The sequence below is a fragment of the Cimex lectularius genome, unplaced genomic scaffold (assembly GCF_000648675.2).
Source record: "Cimex lectularius strain Harlan isolate CLEC.00 unplaced genomic scaffold, Clec_2.1 scaffold176, whole genome shotgun sequence".
Classification (NCBI taxonomy): domain Eukaryota; kingdom Metazoa; phylum Arthropoda; class Insecta; order Hemiptera; family Cimicidae; genus Cimex; species Cimex lectularius.
In genome coordinates, this window is record NW_019392891.1 from 568,167 (window position 1) to 589,278 (window position 21,112).

Consider the following 21,112-nt stretch of genomic DNA (forward strand, 5'->3'; position numbering starts at 1 on the left):
AAGTTTATACTCGAAAAAAATTAAACTAAAGTGGAATAAAGATACAAGATTCAACATAATTTTCATCCGTATAATTTATATCGAACTAAACGTAAAGCAAATAAAGGTAAACAACTACAAAATTTGACAAATATTCAATACAAATATGAAGTCACGGACCCACCACATAAACGCTCAACTTTGTCAGTTTAATCAAACTACCATTTCCACCCTATACGAGTATTAATTACAAAATAAATTGCCTAATCAATAGTTTTCATAAAAAGTTTACAGCGAAAACAGTCATAAATAAAACACAACGAATTTCTACCGATTATTACAAAATTAATTAATACTCGGGGTGATATCTAATTGACGGAATGTTGAAACGATAAATAATCAAGCTTGGAGGTAATTAAATGTCAACAAAGTCAATAGGCAACACGTTAGAAACCCACCCGGGCTTCTACCAAGATTATTACGCAAATTTTCGCTTCACAAGAGCCGGGAATAAACATTTACTTCAATCAAATTTCAAGGTCGGTTCAAAACATGTTTCCTTAACTTCTCAGACCTGCTCAAATATCTTGTAACCTTACTTTTTAGACTAAATAATGAATCTTTTTAATTGCGATTTGAACTGAAAGTCTTCCTTTGTTTCGACTTGTAATTTATAATTTATAGCTGGTCATAAACATTCCTCCGCAGGCGTGGAGTCTCCCAAGGCAGTCTCTTATGTCCCATCCTAACTCTGTACATCCCTATGCTGGTAATACTCAGACATGACACTTGAGTTACAGAAAGACCTCCTCCCCCAGCTGCTGACCAGGAGGTCCTCCTAAATGTCCTCTATCAATCTTATATAAATCTTCAGATTCTCGATAACCTACGGATCTGTAGTTTGGCCGACGAAAACCTTACAACGGAGGCTATGATAAGTGTAGTAAAAAATAATCTGGCATTTCTGGACCATCGACGCCCACTTCCCTAGATATCGTTCTGGATCTAACACCACCAAACACTTCATCCAAGGAGAAACTGGTGGTACAATTCACAAGCTAATGCGCACGGGTTCAAATAGTCTACCAACATAAAAGCTTCGAGTAGAATGTCAAGTGATAAGGTTGTGAGGATTCTTATCGATGATTCGTGCCCATAATTCACATTTGACTAAAATTTCCAATTAAAAGAGAAGTAGTTGACTAGCAGAAAGGAAATCAAATGAATATCGACTACATCTGAATTTGGTTTTATAGAAATAGAATTTATAGAAAAAAAACTAAAAATCCCATACGCCTTTGTCAATACGCTACTGTATTTAATCTGCTGGCTAAGAGGCCACTGTGCTTAAATTATGATGATGGCTATAACCAACAAAATATCGGTCATCTGCTCTGACAACCATGTTAGTAAAAGCAAGTACCTAGTAAAGTTCGGAGTCATCAGATTGTCAGACATTGTGAACTCAGAGTAGAGAAGAAACGAAGAGGCCATTAAATTGACGAACGAGGGTTTAATGAGCACACCAGCGAAGAAAATTTTTGCGGCATATCACATTGCTTAAAACGTAAATCCATCGAACAATGTGTCAAGAATAAATCCTTGATTCGTCATAGAAATTCTAAACATCCTAAATCTGATTAACGAACACTGGATAACGATGAGGATATTTTTTCTTCTGTGTTCATAGGTGTCAAAATTAACTTCATTCTAACAGGATGTTTTAAAGTCCACCTTCCCGTTGGGTGTGGCGGTTAACCCACTTTTCACAAGGTTTTTCCACATTGTCCTCCATTAAAATTTTAAGCACTTCCAGGGAGAAGAAGAACCAACTGTACATGTCCTTTGAATGCTGAGATTATTAAACCTCAAAATGGAAAATCTGAATATACAAATGAGAACCGGCAACTGTTGAAATGTCTTAAGCTGAATGAACAACTCTAGATTGGGATCTTTGATAGACTAGTAGATTGAGTACTAATAACCTACAACCTGTGTTCAGCCATAGGTATACAAGTAATGCCAGTTATATTGAACACCTAACTAACCTTTTGGTATTGCGGTCAACCCACTTTTCAAGAGGGTTTTCATATTGTTCGCCATTCAAATTGTATGGACTGACCAAATAAGAAGAAACAACTGAACTATGCTAAATGAGCTTCCTATTCCTGAGAAAGCAAGAGCCTAAAATTACAAGCTGTTGATAAACCATTGGGATCTGTTGGTCATGGTGCAGAATATGTTCTTCGATTGCTGAGAATATTATCAAAGGAAAATCTGAATATGCAAATGAGATCTTGCAACTTTTTTTTACGAGGGTTCGCAACAGCAGAGGTCATATAAACCCTCAGGGTGCCGGTGTTTTTGAAAAAAGCCCATTTGTAAGTATGTCGGGTACGAATGCAGGGCCGCTGGATTCGAACCCGGGACCTTTACCTTACAGTGATGAGCGCCGGGTCAAAGACTAAACCTTGCGGCCACCGACGCCCCTGGTTGACTACTATTGACCTACAACCTGTATTCAAAGATATACTGCCATAGGTAGTGCAAGTATTGCCAGTTATATTGAAGGGCTTAACACCTAACTAACCTTTTGGCATTGCGGTCAACCCACCTTTCAAGAGGTTTTTCATATTATTCGCCATTCAAATTATATGGACTGACCAAATAAGAAGAAACAACTGAAATATGCTTAATGAGCTTCCTCTTCCTGAGAAAGGAAAAGCCTAAAAATACAAGCTGTTGATAAACCATTGGGATCTGTTAGTCATGGTGCAGAAAATGCTTTTTGATTGCTGATATTATTATCTCTTAGGATATGGAAATGAGATCTGGCAACTATTGAAATGCCTTAAGATGAATGAACAGCTCTAGATTGGAATGGTCGATAGACTAGTAGGTTAACTACTATTAACATACAATCTGTGTTCATGGATATATAGCTATATAGGTAGTTCAAGTAATATTGAAGGGCTTAACACCTAACTAACCTTTTGGTATTGCGATCAAACCACTTTTCAGAAGCTTTTTCATACTGTTCTCCATTCAAATTTTATAGACTGGCCAGCAAAGAAGAAACGACTGAACATGTCCTATGCTTAATGAGCTTCCTTTTTCTGATAAATCAATAGCCTGAAAATACAAGCGGGAGCTGTTGATAAACCCTTGGGATTTGTTAGTCATGGTGCTCAAAGACGTACAAAATGTCAACTGCTAATAACCTACAATTTGGGCACATGGATTTACTACCATTAGTGGAGAAATCTTTATCAAACTGAAGGATTTACCGTCCAACTGCTCGTTGGGTGTCGCGATCAACCCACTTTTCACTGTTTTCCATATTGTGCTCCATTAAATTTTGTGGACTGGTCAGAAAAGAAGAAACAATTGAACAAACATAGAACATGTTCTATGCGCTTAATGAGCTTCCTTTTTCTGAGAAAGCTATAGCCTGTAAATACAAGCGGGAGCTGTTGATAAACCTTTGGGATTTGTTAGTCATGGTGCTCAAGGAAGTATAAAATGTGGCAAAAGAAATCTCTTTCAAACAGAAGGATTTAACGTCCAACTTCTCGTTGGGTGTCGCGATCAAACCATTTATCAATAAGTTTTCCATATTGTTCTTTATTAAAATTTGATGGATTTGCCTAAAAGTACAAGAAACATATGAATATGGTCTCTGATATCTGGAACATTCCAGATATTCCAGAGCGTGAGCTGTGCAAAAAGCTTTTGGATCTGTTACAAAGCTTTAAGCTGAACTATGAGCTCTAGATTGGCATGCTCAATCGAGATCTATTGGCCCCGTGCGCATAATCCTTGCTTCAAGGGTATTGTATTCCAGGACAGAGGCATGATAATAATTTCATAGTTCAAAAATACCACTGCAAACTTTGGAAGCATGCATGTACACTTTGAGCAGTAGAAAAATGTTTGTGCATCTGTATCTGAAGGATCACTGAAATCCTTTTTTGGGGTAACTGACATTCCTTCTCTTGGGAGAGGAAAAGCCTAGTTCTGAAGGTACGCACGGGAGCTATTAACAAAGCTTTAGAAGCATCACGAAGAGCTCTAGACGGTGAATAATAGATTAATATTGGTCTCAGTACGCAATAAATAGTCCTACTGCTAATAACCTATAATATGGGTTTATTGATTAACTGTCGTGTGTGGTAAAAATGTTAAAGTTAATTCTACAGTAGTAATTGGACAAAATGAAAGGAAAAGCATGTCGATTTCAACAGATAAATTTATTATATTGTACCGAATTTTATGCTTTTCTATCAATTTTAAACAGTAATGTTTTAAATTAGATTTTCTTTAAAACACTAATAGCAATCAACGTTTCAAGTTATTGTCGAAAAGTATCTTCCGAGATATTAATATAGGAAATTGGTGTTGAAAGTTACTGGAACTTTTCCTTTTGTGGTCGTGGCTACATTTGTCTCCAATAACTGGAGATTAAAGGCTTATCGTCTGTTTAATTCTTTAAGTTAAAAAGGAGTAACGAGATGAAACGCTGGAAGCTAAAAGGTCTGAACGTCAGCCTTTAACCCGGATATCTTTTTCAATCAGCGCTCGTTTCTCTAACTTCTCGCTTTTGAGATTAGGAGTTATTTCGTTCTCTCGTTTTTTTTTCTTTATCCCCTTTTGTGCAAACAGTACGCCCAAATTAAGAAAAGGGCCTTCGCCCCGGTTAAAAAGGCGTTCTATCTTTTCCGCCCCCCCCCACGTCGGACTTCATTTCTGGACTATTTTACAAGGAGTCATTGAATTACTTCATTTATTTTTCCAGGTTGTCCAACGGCCATGTCAATTTCGAAAACTTCTGGCAACTCGCGAAACGCGTGACGGAGTTCATCACCTGGAAGCAAGTTCACTGCCCTTTTCCGAAATCGGCTAAAATCATCACGTACCTCCAAGCCACGCCGGTTCTGAGTGAAGATGGTATGTATATATTATAAATAACATTGATTAATTATATTTTCCTTTTTAAAACATGAGATTTTTTTTACAATGGATTAGAAAAATCTTTTAACATGGCCTGAATTTCAGAACCTTTACGTTAAAATTTTCTCCTGGGCTGACTTCGTTTAACTTTTAAAAGGCTTTCTTTATGCCTTTTTAGACTTGACATTGTTACAGAATATGCTAAATAGTTTCATTTTAAAATAAATTGCAAAAACTACATCGGCATTCAACATATGCCTCCACCGAGGAAAAATATTTATATTCGCTGGGTTAAAGCAATTATCTGGATCAAGTTGGAACATGGATGGAACAACCCTCCGCATCTTATATAAAAGCGTATTCCTCCCCTTGGCTACATACGTTGCGACATGCTGGCTTGACAATTTAAATACGAAAGAACAAACGGTTCTAGGTAAGGCCGAAAGTTTTCTAAAAGGCTCTGTTACGCTCGATCAAAACGTACTGTTCAATATTGTCGCACGGTTTCAAGGCTTTGTTACCCATAGCTCACGTTCCATGACTTGGTCATTCAAAGCCCGTAGTCGTCGCTTTGCGAAGACTCGCCGTCCAGGACATTCCACCCGGGGGCATCAAAATTCCGTGTTCGAGAGAGAGCGAGAGAGAGAAAGAGAGAGAGAGAGAGAGAGAGAGAGAGAGAGAGAGAGAGAGAGGGAGGGAGGGAGCGAGAGAGAGAGAGAGAGNACAGGAAGTGTTTAGTCAGTTTTATTTAGTTAGAGGATTAGCAGTGAGGATTTAACAGGAAGTGTTTAGTCAGTTTTATTTAGTTAGAGGATTAGCAGTGAGGATTTAACAGGAAGTGTTTAGTCAGTTTTATTTAGTTAGAGGATTAGCAGTGAGGATTTAACAGGAAGTGTTTAGTCAGTTTTATTTAGTTAGAGGATTAGAAGTGAAGATTTGGCAGGAAGCATTTAGTCATTTTATTTAGTTAGAAGTTGAGGGTAAAGATTTAGCAGGAAACATTCAGCCAGTTTTATTTAGTTAGAGGTTTAGCGGTAAAGATTTAGCAGGAAGCATTCAGCCAGTTTTATTTAGTTAGAGGATTATCAGTGAGGATTTAACAGGAAGCAATGAGTCAGTTTTATTTAGATAGAGGATTAGAAGTGAAGATTTGGCAGGAAGCATTTAGTCATTTTATTTAGTTAGAGGATTAGCAGTGAAAATTTAGCAGAAAGCATTTAGTCAGTTTTATTTAGTTAGAGAATTTCCAGTGAAAATTGAGCAATAAGCAGTCAGTCCGTTATTTATTTAGTTGGTGAACAGTGAGTAAATTAGTTATTCAGTTAGAGATTCAGCAGTGATTTTTCTCACTAAGCAGCAAGTTTAATTAGTGTTTCAGCAGTGACCGAACTCAGAGTTTAAATACTAAGCACTGTCATGGATACAAAGTGCTTTAAGCCATTACTGATAACAGTTGTCAAGAATATGTCCTTAGTTATTGCAGACCGCCTGGAAAATCCTTTCCCTGACGATATCTTCATCAAAGTCACGCACAATTTAATTTTTTTTTAAACTTAGTTAGCGGTGTTATTTTTACGTGAGATGCACTGATTATTATAAACTATAATTATAAATCTTTTTGTAACAATATTGGGATTTTTTATGCGTTTATTCAGAAACAAGGCAACCGTTTTATTATTTCTCTTGTTACTGAATGAAACACAAATAAAAATATTATTACATACATACTATTTTTTTAACAAAATCAAAAAACAACAAACAGATTACTGAAATTTTTTTTCGTTCCTTTTAAATTTATATTATATTAATTTTTTTTAAACATGGATTAATTTTACAAAATAAATATATTTAACTACGATGTACGCGCAACGCGAATTGCCTCTTTTGTTACGACTTATGTGCAAATGTTACAATATTCATAAACGATAATGGCTGATTGAACCTGCATTAGTGAGGCGGGTAGTGGAGGTAATGGCCAACACTCTGGCCGTTCTCCTTGACCGATATCTGATTCCAACACTCATTGTATTGACAATATTGCAAATTTGAGCTATTCTAGTGGCCTGTGTATAACAAATAATACTTTGATATCGTTATTTGATTAAACGGTGAATATATCATATATATGTTAGACATTTCCTTAAATGTTTGATTCTTATCCATTCCAAAAATTTTGCTGATAAAAACAAATATTATCTTAGTGGTAATCTAAACTTTTTCTTCAAATTGTAAGTGTGTTTTAATCATTTTACAGGTCGCGTTAGCTTTTAAATAACTTCATAAGAACAAATTTACGTTTATGCTGTTCCTATTAAATTTGAGGTCAACATTCCCAAAACATGAACAAATATACCGGCTCTTAGTGGAATTTATATATAGCTGCGGGATAACACTTTAAAGCTAGAATTAGATAAAATTTTATTTATTTGCTAATTAATTCAATGATTATTAATTTTTAACTATTTAATTGATTATTTATTTGTTAAATGATTTATTGATTATTTACCCATGCGTTAATTATTTGGCTAATAATATGCTTATATTTTCTATTTAATTGTATCTATCAATTTATTTCATTATTAAATTAGCTAAATTTTGACGTGTGAATGAGTGAGTAAATATTTAGTTTTTATCCAAATCATGGCTAATGTGGAAACACAAGGTCATTAAAAAAATATAATAATAATGTGTGGCGTTTAGGGAACGTTAGTTAATGAATATTTGGAGATTATGTGATGAGGTTTGGTGTGACATAGGGTTTAGAAAAATATTTTCTTTGTCGGGCCAACGTTTCGATCTTTATTGAGATCATATTCAGGGCCTGGGATTTATAAACATTGTTCAAATTTTACAAATACATGTAGGATATGAAAAAAAAATTTACACATGTATTTTTTTTAAATTGATTAACCGCTGATTAACGGCCAATACGGCGCTTCCCTAGACTAAACCTGCATGACCGAACCGTCATGTGGGCTTCAAATCCTTTCAAGCGCCTTCCTAAAAAAATTGTTAATATTTAATACTATTTTGTTTTATCAAACTAACACGTCGGTTAATTTAATTATAATTTATAGAATAAAAGTAAATTACAAATATCCCTATTCATTTTTGCGCAGTTTTAAATCCCTGATTAACGGCCAATACGGCGCTTCTCTAGGCTAAACCTGCATGACCGATCAATCATGCGGGCTAAAACTTTTTCAAGCGCCTTGCTAAACAGAAATTTATTAATATTTAATACTATTTTGTTTTATCAAACTAACACGTCGGTTAATTTAATTAAAATTTATAGAATAAAAGTAAAGTTAAAATATCCCTATTCATTTTTGCGCAGTTTTAAATCGCTGATTAACGGCCAATACAGCGCTTCCCTAGGCTAAACCTGCATGACCGATCCGTCATGCGGGATTCAAATCCTTTCAAGTGCCTTCCTAAAAAAGTGTTAATATTTAATACTATTTGGTTTTATCAAACTAACTCGTCGGTTAATTTATTAAAATTTATAGAATAAAAGTAAATTTCAAATATCCCTATTCATTTTTGCGCAGTTTAAAAACGCTGTTTAACGGCCAATACCGCGCTTCCCTTGATTGTTCTATACTAGTCTGTAATTTATTTTAGATTGTATTAGGTTGCTTTTGCTGCTAGGAAAGAGTTAAAATATAAGAAAAGGATTGCGATGACTTCCGCAAAAGTTATGATTTGTGTGTTACACAGCTAAAAAACATTGTGAGAAAATTGGTCCTAGGATATTCCCCTATGGAACGCCGGCATGATGTGCTTGATGTCGGAAATCCTGGGCCGATATTCTCCATAAACTGGATTACTTGTAGAACAACGTCAGAATGAGGAAGCAGGTGTGACGAAGGAAACTTATTAAATTGAGAAACTGTGCGCCAAATTTTTCAAGTGTTCATCTAGAAAAACTCTTGAGGAATTGTTTTCTGAGGGGATATCTTTTCGATTTCTCGTTAGGCATGCTGACAGTTGAATGGAATGTAAACGGATGAGGACGATGCCAATGTGGTATATGTTGATTTCAGTAAGCTGAAAGTATTTGTTAAATAACGTCTTTGAATAATTGCCATTTCATAAATATTAAAATGGTGTTTTAGTGCATTCTAAATATACTAGTTTGAGCAAATTTCTCTTTCTGTTTATTTAAGAATCAATAATCAACGTTTGAATTCCTGCTACGTCATATCTGTTTCATGCAATCCATGTAGAGAAATTCAAAAACGTGAAATTCGCGTTGAGGCTGTGATGCCTGTTCCTGTTTGCCATTAAAAATAAACGGAGACGGGTTGAAGCGGCAGCTACGTTGGAGAAACTCCATACGACAACCCCTTGCATTATGTATAAAATATTATTAAAACAGAAAGCTGACCGTGTCGAGCGGACGAGGTTTCCTTTATGAATTTATTCAATTCCACCATCAGATTTAGCACGGAATTCATAAATGGCAACTGCGGTTTCCACCCAAAACGCGTATCGGTTCCGTTTCCCGTATATTTTTTGAGGTTAAAAAACGACCGACTATTCATCAATACTATCTGTCGTTTTCGAAAAAAAATATATAAAATTTGCAAGGACTTAACTCTTTTCTTGGTACGTTATATGTACATTGATCGTTTGCTTCCCATCTGACGATGATATGGGTGGCAGTTTTTTCCTTCTTATTCTGTAACCTTCTAATGAGGTTATCGTTGTGTAGGTGATTTCTCAGATTCCAGCTCTATCACCCCCATTGTTATACCATGTACTGTAGCAATAAGTCAGTTTTGAAGAAGGTTCTTTAATCGTCAATTATCTGGCACCCGTAGTGTTCATCATTTTTTTATTTTATTTTGGGTGTATACATTTTGAGAAGAAGGTGATAAACCTTGTGATCCCAATTAGAGTTTCGGTGCTTGGGAAGGTGCTTCACCAGATGACCTTTAGCTTGTTATTCCTTATCGAAGAATCAAGCATGAAACTTATTATCAAGTTATGAGATTATATTACAGATAGGCAAATATTATTTGTAAGTCCTCAAGGAATTTATATCAAAAGATCATAACAGTTTAGGTTTTGCCCAGATGAATCATGTAGATCAAGAACCCTTCGGAGGAAAGAAGTCCCAATGACTACCAATTTTCTCTTACCCATGAAAGTTCTCCACTGGCATAGTCACAAGGCCTCAATCACTCGACAAGACTCTTACTAAGAAAAATCGACAATTCGTTCGAAAAGAATTCTTCCCATTCTAAGAACAAAACACCATCTCATCGCTGACGTCTGGTTTCCTTAAGCACCACTACACGTTACAATAATGCTACCATTTTGTACACACAATCATCTCTTCACTTGACATAAAACAGTTCTTGTTCATCTCTTCTTGAGTCAAATAAAACAAATTATATTTAATTGGCTTTGTATCAGTGTTTGCTATGGAAGTTGAAGAGTATCTTCTTCATCATCTTTCAGGTCTATCCGGGCATAATAGATCCTGATCATTCAGAAATCATAGAAATAAAACGACTCCAGTTATCATCTCTCCCTTTTCTCCGAATGGTTTTCATCATGTAGGAGTCATTTTGTAAAAAAAATTTCTCAAAAAGAATTCTCCAGGATATGATCTTATATGCTCTTCATAACATACCTTTATAATGCAGTCCTAAAGATCTTAAGTTGTGGCACCAGCCTTTGGTAGTGTTCAGAAATTGCTGTGGAAGCTCAAGAGTATCTTCATCATCAACTTTCAGGTCTATCTTGACATAATAGATCCTGATCATTCAGAAATCATAGAAATAAAACGACTCCCATTATCATCTCTTTCCTTTCTCCGAATGGTTTTCATCATGTAGGTCATTTTATAAAAAAATTTCTCAAAAAGAATTCTCGTGGATATGATCTTATATGCTCTTCATAACATACCTTTAAAATGCAGCCATTAAGATCCTAAGTTGTGGCACCAGCCGTTGGTAGTGTTCTGAAATTGCTGTGGAAGCTCAAGAGTTTGTTGCCCTTCACCTAGTTACTCATTCTGCATCGCACTGACCGCTTGTTTCATGTTTATATTGACAAAATAGATACTGATCTTACTACAGAAACCAGAGAATAAGAACTAACTAACAATACTACAACCACTACTTCTTTTCAGTTCCGCAAAAAGCTTGTAATTTTTGTGTGCTGATTTGTGACCGTTAATCGATAATTATTCAAAAATTGTGAGATGCGGTCTGGTGTGATGTAGGTTTTAGAAAAACATTTTCTTTATCGTGCCAACGTTTCGATCTTTATTGAGATCATCTTCAGGGCCTGGGATTTACAAACATTGTTTATATTTAACAAATACATTTAGGGTGTGGAAAAGTGAATTTATACAATGCGAAATATATATATATTTTTATATTCAATCAAAGTGTTTGTCTTCTGTGTAATTGTGCCATTCTTGCGTGTCGTGTTGAGGGTGCCAGTGAGATTTTGCTGTTTTATGTTTATATACGTTGGATTTTGAAGGGGTGGGGAAGGAAGTCGGTATAGAAAAGACATTTTATTCCAGGCTCTGAAGATGATTTCAATAAAGATCGAAACGTTGGCACGACAAAGAAAATGTTTTTCTGAAACTTACATCACACCAGACCGCATCTCACGATTTCTGAATAATTACTTGTAATATTTGAGGAATTCAGTGTAATATCAAAACTATCATTTAAAATTAGGCTTCTAGATTCGACCTTATAACCTCTGAAATCCTTCGAATCCTATCTAAATGAACTATTCTTAACATATATTTATAATACCGTACTACTAATTTTCTATAGAAGTTTTCTACTGTCAAGATGATCCAAAATCTCCAGCCGACAGCATGACATGCTTCTTACCAATATTAGGAAACATCCTCAGGAAGCACCTTCTGAAAATTGTTCACCATGGTAAGAAAAATGGAAATGAGGAATAGAAGTAAAATATTCCTTTGAAAAAAATTATCTTCCCTTGGCATATTGAACGATCAATATTGTTTAATTTAATTTCACACTGTTTAACGATTCTAATGAAACTAAATTGCTTTCTGGGTAATAAATTCGCCCAAGACTTCAATTAATTTCCTATCAAATCGGGCATATGAGTGTTTCTTTGGAACACGTTTTACTAAACAACTTACTAAATATTTAGCTAAAATAAATGCTTTTATAACCATATTTTGGCCTTGATTAACCCCAGTGGTTGTTTTCCTGAACAAATATTTAATTATAATAAACAAAATTGTGTTATATTCATGATAAGACAGAACTAAATATTTACATAGAGTCGGATTTTATCGCATCATTAGTGTGCATTTATAAACGAATAAAAAATTAATTGGTTATTTTAAAACCTTGTCAATTTGATGAAAATTTAATTATTATGGAAAGTATGGTCGAGTTGAAAAATTAGTGTGAGCGGGAATCGAACACCAAACCTCCGGATAGGGGTTCTGATTCGGAGGCAGCACAGTGGGTCAAAAGCAAAGAAAAATCGATTTCTTAAAAACTGAAATTTTAATAATCCAATTCACTTTTCTTATAGTATTTGAGCCAGAGAATAAGGCTGTAATAATGGTTTTACGGTAAGAAATTGATCAAAACAGGCATTCACTTTTGAAATCTGAGACTTATAAATTTTTCAAGATATGAGGCTATTTTCTGGGATAACTCCCACCGAGAGCGTCATTGTAAAAACTCGTTCATCCAAATTTCCTTTTATGTAAACATCCAAGTATGAGATAAAGACAAAACTTCAACGCTGGGGATCAGTTGGGTTAGTTGAGGGAAAACGAGCAATATTCGTGGAATATTTGGTTTTTTAGACGTCCAAAAAAATCTTCGTTGTTCTTTACTTTGCCCCGTTTTTTTTTCGCTTCTGTACACATCGAAGTACTATGTCTGTGCTTTTCAGCTGTCTATTCCTGCCTATCTAAATGCGCTGTTTTAAACAGAGCTGTTTAGCCTAAAATCTCAAAACTACAATAATTTTGGCCACTTTCTGTTTAGTTGAAGGATTGTGCCATAACAGTTCTTGTTTTTTACTGTGTAGAATCCGAATCAGATATCATGAGACGTTTTCTTCAATAAAAAGTTATATCTATAAGTGATAAATTTTTATTTCATTGCGGACGAAGTGCAAAAAATTGTTGACTTATGTAGTAGGTACATAATTATAGTTATTAGTTGTTATTTTTTAGTTTTTTGTCAGTTCAAGTTTTTATTTATTATGCATTCTTGAAAAAGATGTAGATGTATTGATCGGGGTGTAATATACTGCGCCCTTTAAGAGCTATGGTACCCTACATTCTCTGCTTAAAGCACACACATGATCCTATCTCATCAAGGAATTTGATTAGTCAGGGCCTGTTTCAGTGGTTGAATCTCGTCTATGGTCACATTGTACAAAGCACTTCCTCCTGCGGGCAAGTGTACCACCACAATTTTGCAGAATCTGCATGTGCCGTCTTGGATTTTTCCACCCTTCTTTAAGTGTCCATTTAGCTCGCAGTGCCCTGTTCAGAATGCTGTTAGGATTCGCAGTTTATTCCTGCTTCCTTAGACACATCCTAACTTCTTTCTTTCTGAAATGTGTTAGGTGATGCTTGGATTGTCTGGGTCCAATGAGTGAATTCCATCCTTCATTTTCGTTTTGTCCTTCTGACTGATGTCCTCATTGATAGTGTAGGTTCCTATGCCACAGAAGGGTTCAGGTTATACTCAGCACTATATCAGCAGTGTAGCAGCCCCTTTCCCTGCAAGGATGCCGCTTTCGCGTTGCCTTCTACTCCTGTGTCCTGGGATCCAGCAGAGGCTGATTATTATTTTGCGTACCTAATTAGTTTAATTTGGTTTTGCAGTTCAACACCATAATTGAGCTAATGATATGTGAGCTTAGTGCTTTGATGGCTGCTTGGCTATCTGACTTCTTGCTAGTTCTTGTTTTTGTTCACTTTAGTCAGACATGGACTCTATGTGCCCAGAACCCTAATGCGGCCTAGCAGCTTGCCACAAAATTGGATACATCTTAAAATGGATCCTTAATGAGTCCAAAACCTGGTGGATCAATACTGCAGGTATGAAGCACGCGAATAGATTCATGGAAGGACCATCTGCAAGACTTACAAAATAATTACTGGAAGCCAACCGCAACCGAACCAGGATTCCAGTTGGACTCCTGACAGGGCACTGCCGCATAAGAATGCACATGCACTGGATAGGAGTACATACAGAAAAACACTGTGCAGATACTGCCAGGAAGAGGAGGTAACCGCAGAACACATTTTGTGTTTCCGTGAAGGTCTATGTAGGTGCATGTGCAACTAGGACAAGAAAAACCATAACCTACACCAAGGAACAGCTGGCAAAGCTGTGAAGGCTGGATAATAGCCTGAAACTGGCCAGTGAGTTATAAATAACAGAGGAGCACATTAGATCTATTTAGGTCGAGGTGTAGTAGGCCTTGCGGCCGCCTCCCCTATCCCTATCTTTATTCCTACCCTTTAGTCAAGTTGAATTGAGTACACCTCCCGATTGCATGTACTTCAGCTTGGAAGATACTGATGTATTTTCCCATGGGCTCTAAACATTTGGTTCCAGGACCGAATACTCCTACCCCATTCTTGGAATAACACAATGTAATCGATCAGAATACCGATTAAAATGGTTTTCCATTCAACAGATAAAAATGTGCAAATCCTTTTCTTCACAGGAGAAAGCATTTCACCGATAATTTTCGAAATTTTGAAACTATGATATTTAATAGGAATGGTTGGTTGTTTGAACTTTTTAGACCTAAAATTGTCCATAATAAACGACCTAGTTGAAATAGATGTATATAGAAAACCCACAACTACACACACCATGATTCCAGCGGATCCTTCTCACCCATGGACCCAAAAGGCTGCTGGTTTCATTTGGCTCATAGATCGTATGTTAAAACTTCCATTAACACCTGCTAACTATAAAAACTAATTAGAAACTATTAAAACCTTAGCAAAAAACAATGTGTATCTAGAAATATATTGATGGGTTGCTAGTTAAAAGAATAAAAAATTAACTTAAAAAGAATCAACAATAGGACTCAGCCACCCCACCATATATGAATCATTAGGTTTCCGCCATACATTGGTGAATTATCAGAAAAAAATAGTAAAAATTTTAAACAAGAAGATTTTAGAATAGCTTTTAGAAGTACGGGTTCACTTAAAAACATCCTCTCAAAACCTAAAGAGAAGGTAGACAACTTGGCAAAAAGCCGGGTTTACCAATTTAATTGTAATGATTGTGATATTAAATATATAGGACAAAGCGGTAGAGAAGCAAAAACGAGTGTAAAAGAACACTTGCCCAAATCGAACAAATTTTCGGAATTTAAGGACCATCTAAAAGAAACAAAACATAATTTAAATTCAAATTTAAATGCAGCAGTGTTACATAGTTTCAACAAAAGGAGAGAACTACATTGGTTTGATCAATTTGAAATTAAAAAAATGTAAAATTGAACATGGAGATAAATGCATTAATAATATAATAAATTTTGATCTAACTCCCATTTTAAATATGTACTTAATTAATATTAAAAGTCCCAATAATTAAATTAATTATTTTCATTGTCATTATTTTTATCGTAATTTAATAATCTATTATTTAGGTATTATTCTAATTTGTTATCTTTTATCATTCATTTATAATTAATTTCTTACAGTATTTAGTATTATAATATTCACTTGTGTTATAATTCCCGCTTTTCGCTCGTTCAAATTGAGCGGCATTGAAAACCAGCTTCTCATTGGAACGTCGCGTTGGCGGGGGTATCGGCGGGTTCACTTTTGCAATTCATGTCGAGAGTAGTGGTTGTAGAACTCCGTCAAGCTGATGATGAGCTAACGGCTCGAAATCCGGTCGTTGCAAAACAACTTACTGTGAGTAGGAATTTCTTTTTAAAATGGATTAAAAAGGATGCAATTTTAATGCAAACCCGGCATTTTAATAATTTCATTTTAAAATGCCAGTTTATTACTGCAACAAAAATATTAAAAACAATGATTTACTTCGAATAAAAGCAGCTTAATGCCTTTTCATGGTTATGTTCGTGATCACCGTTAAATTTCCTAAATGGATAAAGAGTTTGAGAATTTGTTCTTTTCTTCTTTACACTTCGTGTTTCAACAATCTGTGAACAATTCAGATACAATGAGTCCATCTGAGTCAATACGTCAGATTATTTTTTGCAACGTGTAGCAGTTATTCGTCTACCGTCCACGACTTTGGACGGTTTGCTATGGTTCGAGAACGGTTTCATTGAATTCAGCGGATAGAAAAACATTGAAAACGATACCCATGATCATTACTGGTGATATTTGTTCCATTTTTGGATTTTGAACCACAATTTTGGACGGTCTGCTGTGGTTCAATCTGTTCGAAGAAAGTTTCATTGTATTCAGCGCAACTAAAAGCCTAAAGATGTAAAATTACCTCAAACAGGTGCTCTTGAATTTTCCCCTCTTTTTTGCGTTCTGGCCCTACTGTCGGTCCTGGGTTCGAGTACTTCTCGGGACATAAATTTTTCATATAGTTGAGTATAGTATCGGCCTTCATGATAAATATTGAAGTAAAGTGATCAGGGAAGAAGCCATGTGCAAAAAAAAACAACTTCTGCTGTCGATCTTTCGGCTCTATTTGACGCCTTCCTCAGGACACTGTTTAATTATAATCAATGTTTCGTTACAGACTATCGTATCAAAATTTATAATGATAAATCAACAACTCACTTGAAAAACTATTTAAAAAGAACTTTACAATCAGTTTGGACATGTGGTCCAAATAGAAGGTGATAACTCAACCCCGACCACCAGGAGAGATAACAACATGTTATCAATCTCACACAACAGTGCTTACAAATTGTCCTAAAGCAATTTTCTTTGGTTACAGAGATTTATCAACGCTAACAATTTCACATATAACAATTATCATTTACAAATAATAACAATAAATAAATAAATTACAAATAAACAAATAAGTAAAAACAATACAATAAAACAACCAACAATGGCTGTTTTAATTAAGAATAGAACTATAAATAATATTCAAGTTACAGATATTTATTCTCATATTACAAGCTTTATTGCAGCTTTTATGTAGAGCATTTCTTTAATTAACCTCCTCTCTAGGTCACTCTCCTTATCGACAATCTCCACTTTGTCAAAATAAAATTTATGTTTGAGTTTGTAACAATGCTGGGAAAGAGCTGTTACCTGTTTTTTTGTCCTTACAATCGTATTCTTGTTGTTTACATCTATCCTGCAACTGTTTGGTTTGTCCTTGCAAGGAAATTTGTAGACAACATTACTGCATAGTTCAATAGGTACTGGGCAGAATTGGGCAAAATCTAACTAATTCAATTATGATTAAGGATTTTTATTTAAGTTTAATCATGATTGACTTAGTAATGAGTAAATTAATCATTATATGATTTAGTCATGATTAATACAATCATGAGGTATTACTAAATCATACAATGATTAATGTGTGGTGATTAGTGACCGTTAGTCGATGGTTATTCAGAAATCGTGAGATGCGTTCTGGTGTGATGTCGGTTTAAACAATCCCAGGCCCTGAAGACGATCTCAATAAAAGTCGAAACATTGGCACGATAAAGAAAATGTTTTTCTGAAACCTACATCATACCAGACCGCATCTCACGATTTCTGAATAACAATGATTAATTCACTCATGATTAATCTTCAATCAAAATTCTTAATCATGATTGAATTAGTTAGATTTTGCCCAACTCTGGCTTCAATGACCAACATACCAAAATCCAACAGACTCCGGATAAAAATTTTGAGATGAGAATCGTGCTCAAGGCCAACCTTCAAAAAGTGTTATCAAAAACGAAAACCAAAGTTACATAATTATGCTACTATTTCTATTTTATTACAATCAAGACCTCTAGATGGTGCCATTATTTAGACATACCTCATGATTGAATTAATCATGACTAAATCATATAATGATTAATTTACTCATGACTAATTCAATCATGATTAAACTTCAATCAAAATTCTTAATCATGATGGAATTAGTTAGATTTTGCCCAGCTCTGGCTTCAATGACCAACATACCAAAATCCAACAGACTCCGGATAAAAATTTTGAGATGAGAATCGTGCTCAAGGCCAACCTTCAAAAAGTGTTATCAAAAACGAAAACCAAAGTTACATAATTATTCTACTATTTCTATTTTATTACAATCAAGACTCCTAGATGGTGCCTTTTCCAAATAATGTAGAAATCTCTCCTTTCAAGTCGAATAAATTTTAATTCAAAGAAATATTTTTTCCATTGATCGGTTATGTAAATATACTTACTTTTCAAAGGGTACCTTGTATTATCATTATTTTTTGGCTTTTCATAACGACGTAGTTTTACTTATAATTGGAAGATAGATTTTTGTTAAATAAGTGTTGAAGGATTTTCGTTTTGATGAAATAAATTTCTGTTAGAAATTTTTTTAAAAGTGATGAAGTTGTACATTTTTCATTTTTTGAGCACCCATTTGAACATTTATCGAAATTTAGTCATGACTAACTATATTGTGACTAAATTAGTCGTGCCTCTTATTTAATTACTAGTCATTACTAATTTAGCCATCAATCACATATAGTGACTAATGACTAAATTAGTCACTTACTACAAATCATGACTAACGGTCTGAGTGATCAATCATTGATCATTAGTCATGACTAATTTTTGCCCAACACCACAAAATTGAAAATACATGGATTCTAATCTTTTTCTTATAAATCCATTACAGTTCGTGGTCCGATTGTTTATGAAAGGTATTGGTTGAGATTTAAAAAAAATTGAAAAAATTAAAAAATAATTGAAAAAAATTTTAAAAAAAGGAGGGAAAATTCGATAGGTGAGGTTGAGATGGGAAGTTGGTGTCCGAGCGGATCGAGGCCACGATAGCTCAAGTCGTAGTGCAGCGGCGTATGTAGCCGAAGATCGTAGGTTCGAATCCCGCTTGTGCCATTGACTTTTTTCTCTCAACTAAAAACCTTAAATTATTGTGTGATATTAATTGGTCAAGCGGACCACGAAACTAGTGAAATTAATTTTTCAATTCGATCATACTTTGCATAATAATTAAAGTAATTACTTTGGTAATTAAAGTAATCCACTTTCTTATAAATAATCAATGAAACGAAGTCATTGTTTTAGTCTCTCTGTTAATGGTGCATTAATTAAATATCATTTAAGTACGTAACGATGAAACAAAGTAAACATTAAACCGACGGGGTTTGGTTTGCCGTTTAATGGAAGTACCAGTTCATTCGGAATGCAAATATTGATAATTTATCGTATAAAAATAAATGAAATGATAGAGTCGAATCTGGTGGAGAGGGTGCTCAAGCAAGTAATAACTCTCGAACGTTCGATAGTAATGAATCTCCCCGTAGGTCCAATAAACCACAACGGCTGCGGGGGGGCGCCCATTAACAAAAGAGGGTCCCGTGGGACCGCAAACATTTGTGAAAGGGTCTGCTGGAAGGGGACCTATTGAAAAGATGCTATCTACCTCCTCCGCCTCCGCAGAACGGGAACATTTCGCCGACGTTGACGCCTCGGCATCCGGAAAGTGAGACCTGCTCTTTTACTCGGGACTTTTTACATTTTAAACGAAATTGATATATTCGGAGTGAGGCCGAACTGATAAAATTCACGGTCCAATTTAAGTTTGTTTAAACAATTAGCGTTTTAACGGCTAAGGTCATTTCACACCCTAACATCCAAACATTCTATCTTAGGTTAGCTATACCCCTTCTGTGATTCTCTCTAGATTGCGAATAGGTCACATCATGCTAATCCATAATAGGCTTTTAATACAACTTTCCAACTTGTCCTCGATGTATACGAAGAGGAGAGCTTTTGGTCATCTTCATAACTGAAAATTTCCATATCTTGGGAAAGCGAGTAGTACGGTATTACAAAAGCATGTTAGAAAGATCTCATTTATAGAAGAATCCTTGAATTTCATAGTTATAACTTTGTATCCAGAAGCTTTCTCTTAGAGAAGGTTTTTGATAGTACACAGGATTTCTGGTTAAGTTTGTATAGCATTTGGGTCATCTTCATAATTGAAAATTTCCATTTCTTGGAAAAGCGAGTACGGTATTAGAAAAGGTATGTTCGAAAGAGCTCCTTTATGGAGGAGTCGATGAATTTCAGAGTTATAACTTCGCATGCAGAAGCTTACTCTTAGAGCAGGTTTTTGATAGTACACAGAATATCAGGATAAGTTTGTAAAGCTTTTGGACCATCTTCATAAATGAAAATTTCTATTTCTTGGGAAAGCGAGTAGTACGGAATTACAAAAGCATGTTAGAAAGATCTCATTTATGGAGGAGTCCTTTAATTTCATAGTTATAACTTCGTGTCCAGAAGCTTTCTCTTAGAGACAGTTTTCGATAGTACACTGGATATCTGGTTTAGTTTGTAGAGCTTTTGGTCATCCTCATAATTGAAAATTTCCATTTCTTGGGAAAGCGAGTACGGTATTACAAAGGTATGTTAGAAAGATCTCATTTATGGAGGAGTCAATGAATTTCAGAGGTAAACTTCGAATCCAGAAGCTTTTCCTTAGAGAGGGTTTTTGATAGTACACAGGATATCTGGTTAAGTTTGTAGAGCTTTTAGTTCATCTTGATAATTGAAAATTTCCATTTCTTTGGAAAGCGGGTAGTACGGTATTACAAAAGTATGTTAGAACGATCTCATTTATGGAGGAGTCCTTGAATTTCAGAGTTATAATTTCGTATCCAGAAGCTTTCATTTACAGAAGGTTTTTGATAGTAACAGGATGTCTGGTTAAGTTTGTAGAGCTTTGGGGTCATCTTCACAATTGAACATTTCCATTCCTTCGGAAAGCACGTAGTACGGTATTACGAATGTAAGTTAAAAAGAGCTAATTTATGTAGGAGTCGAAGGATTTGAGAGGTTATAACGTCGTATCCAGCCGCTTTCTTTAAGGGAAGATTTTTTAATAGTACATAGGATATAGTAAAAATGTCAAGCTTTTGAGTAAATGAAAATAAATATTAGTTGTTGTAGTTCTCTTTCTCTGATTTCTGAAGTCTTATTACGTCTACAATCTATTCAATTTACACC

At 35.1% G+C, this 21,112-nt stretch overlaps 1 protein-coding gene across 5 annotated transcripts in view; it reads left to right on the plus strand.

Moving 5' to 3' along the window:
• LOC106674187 (ras-GEF domain-containing family member 1B-like) overlaps positions 1 to 21,112 on the plus strand; it is a 358,252-nt gene that overhangs the window by 315,727 nt on the left and 21,413 nt on the right. For all 5 annotated transcript variants that reach the window (XM_014406767.2, XM_024229102.1, XM_024229101.1 and 2 more), the window contains one exon: positions 4,775 to 4,926. In XM_014406767.2, coding sequence (XP_014262253.1) covers positions 4,775 to 4,926 — 152 coding nt within the window. The remainder of the gene's footprint in view (positions 1 to 4,774; positions 4,927 to 21,112) is intronic.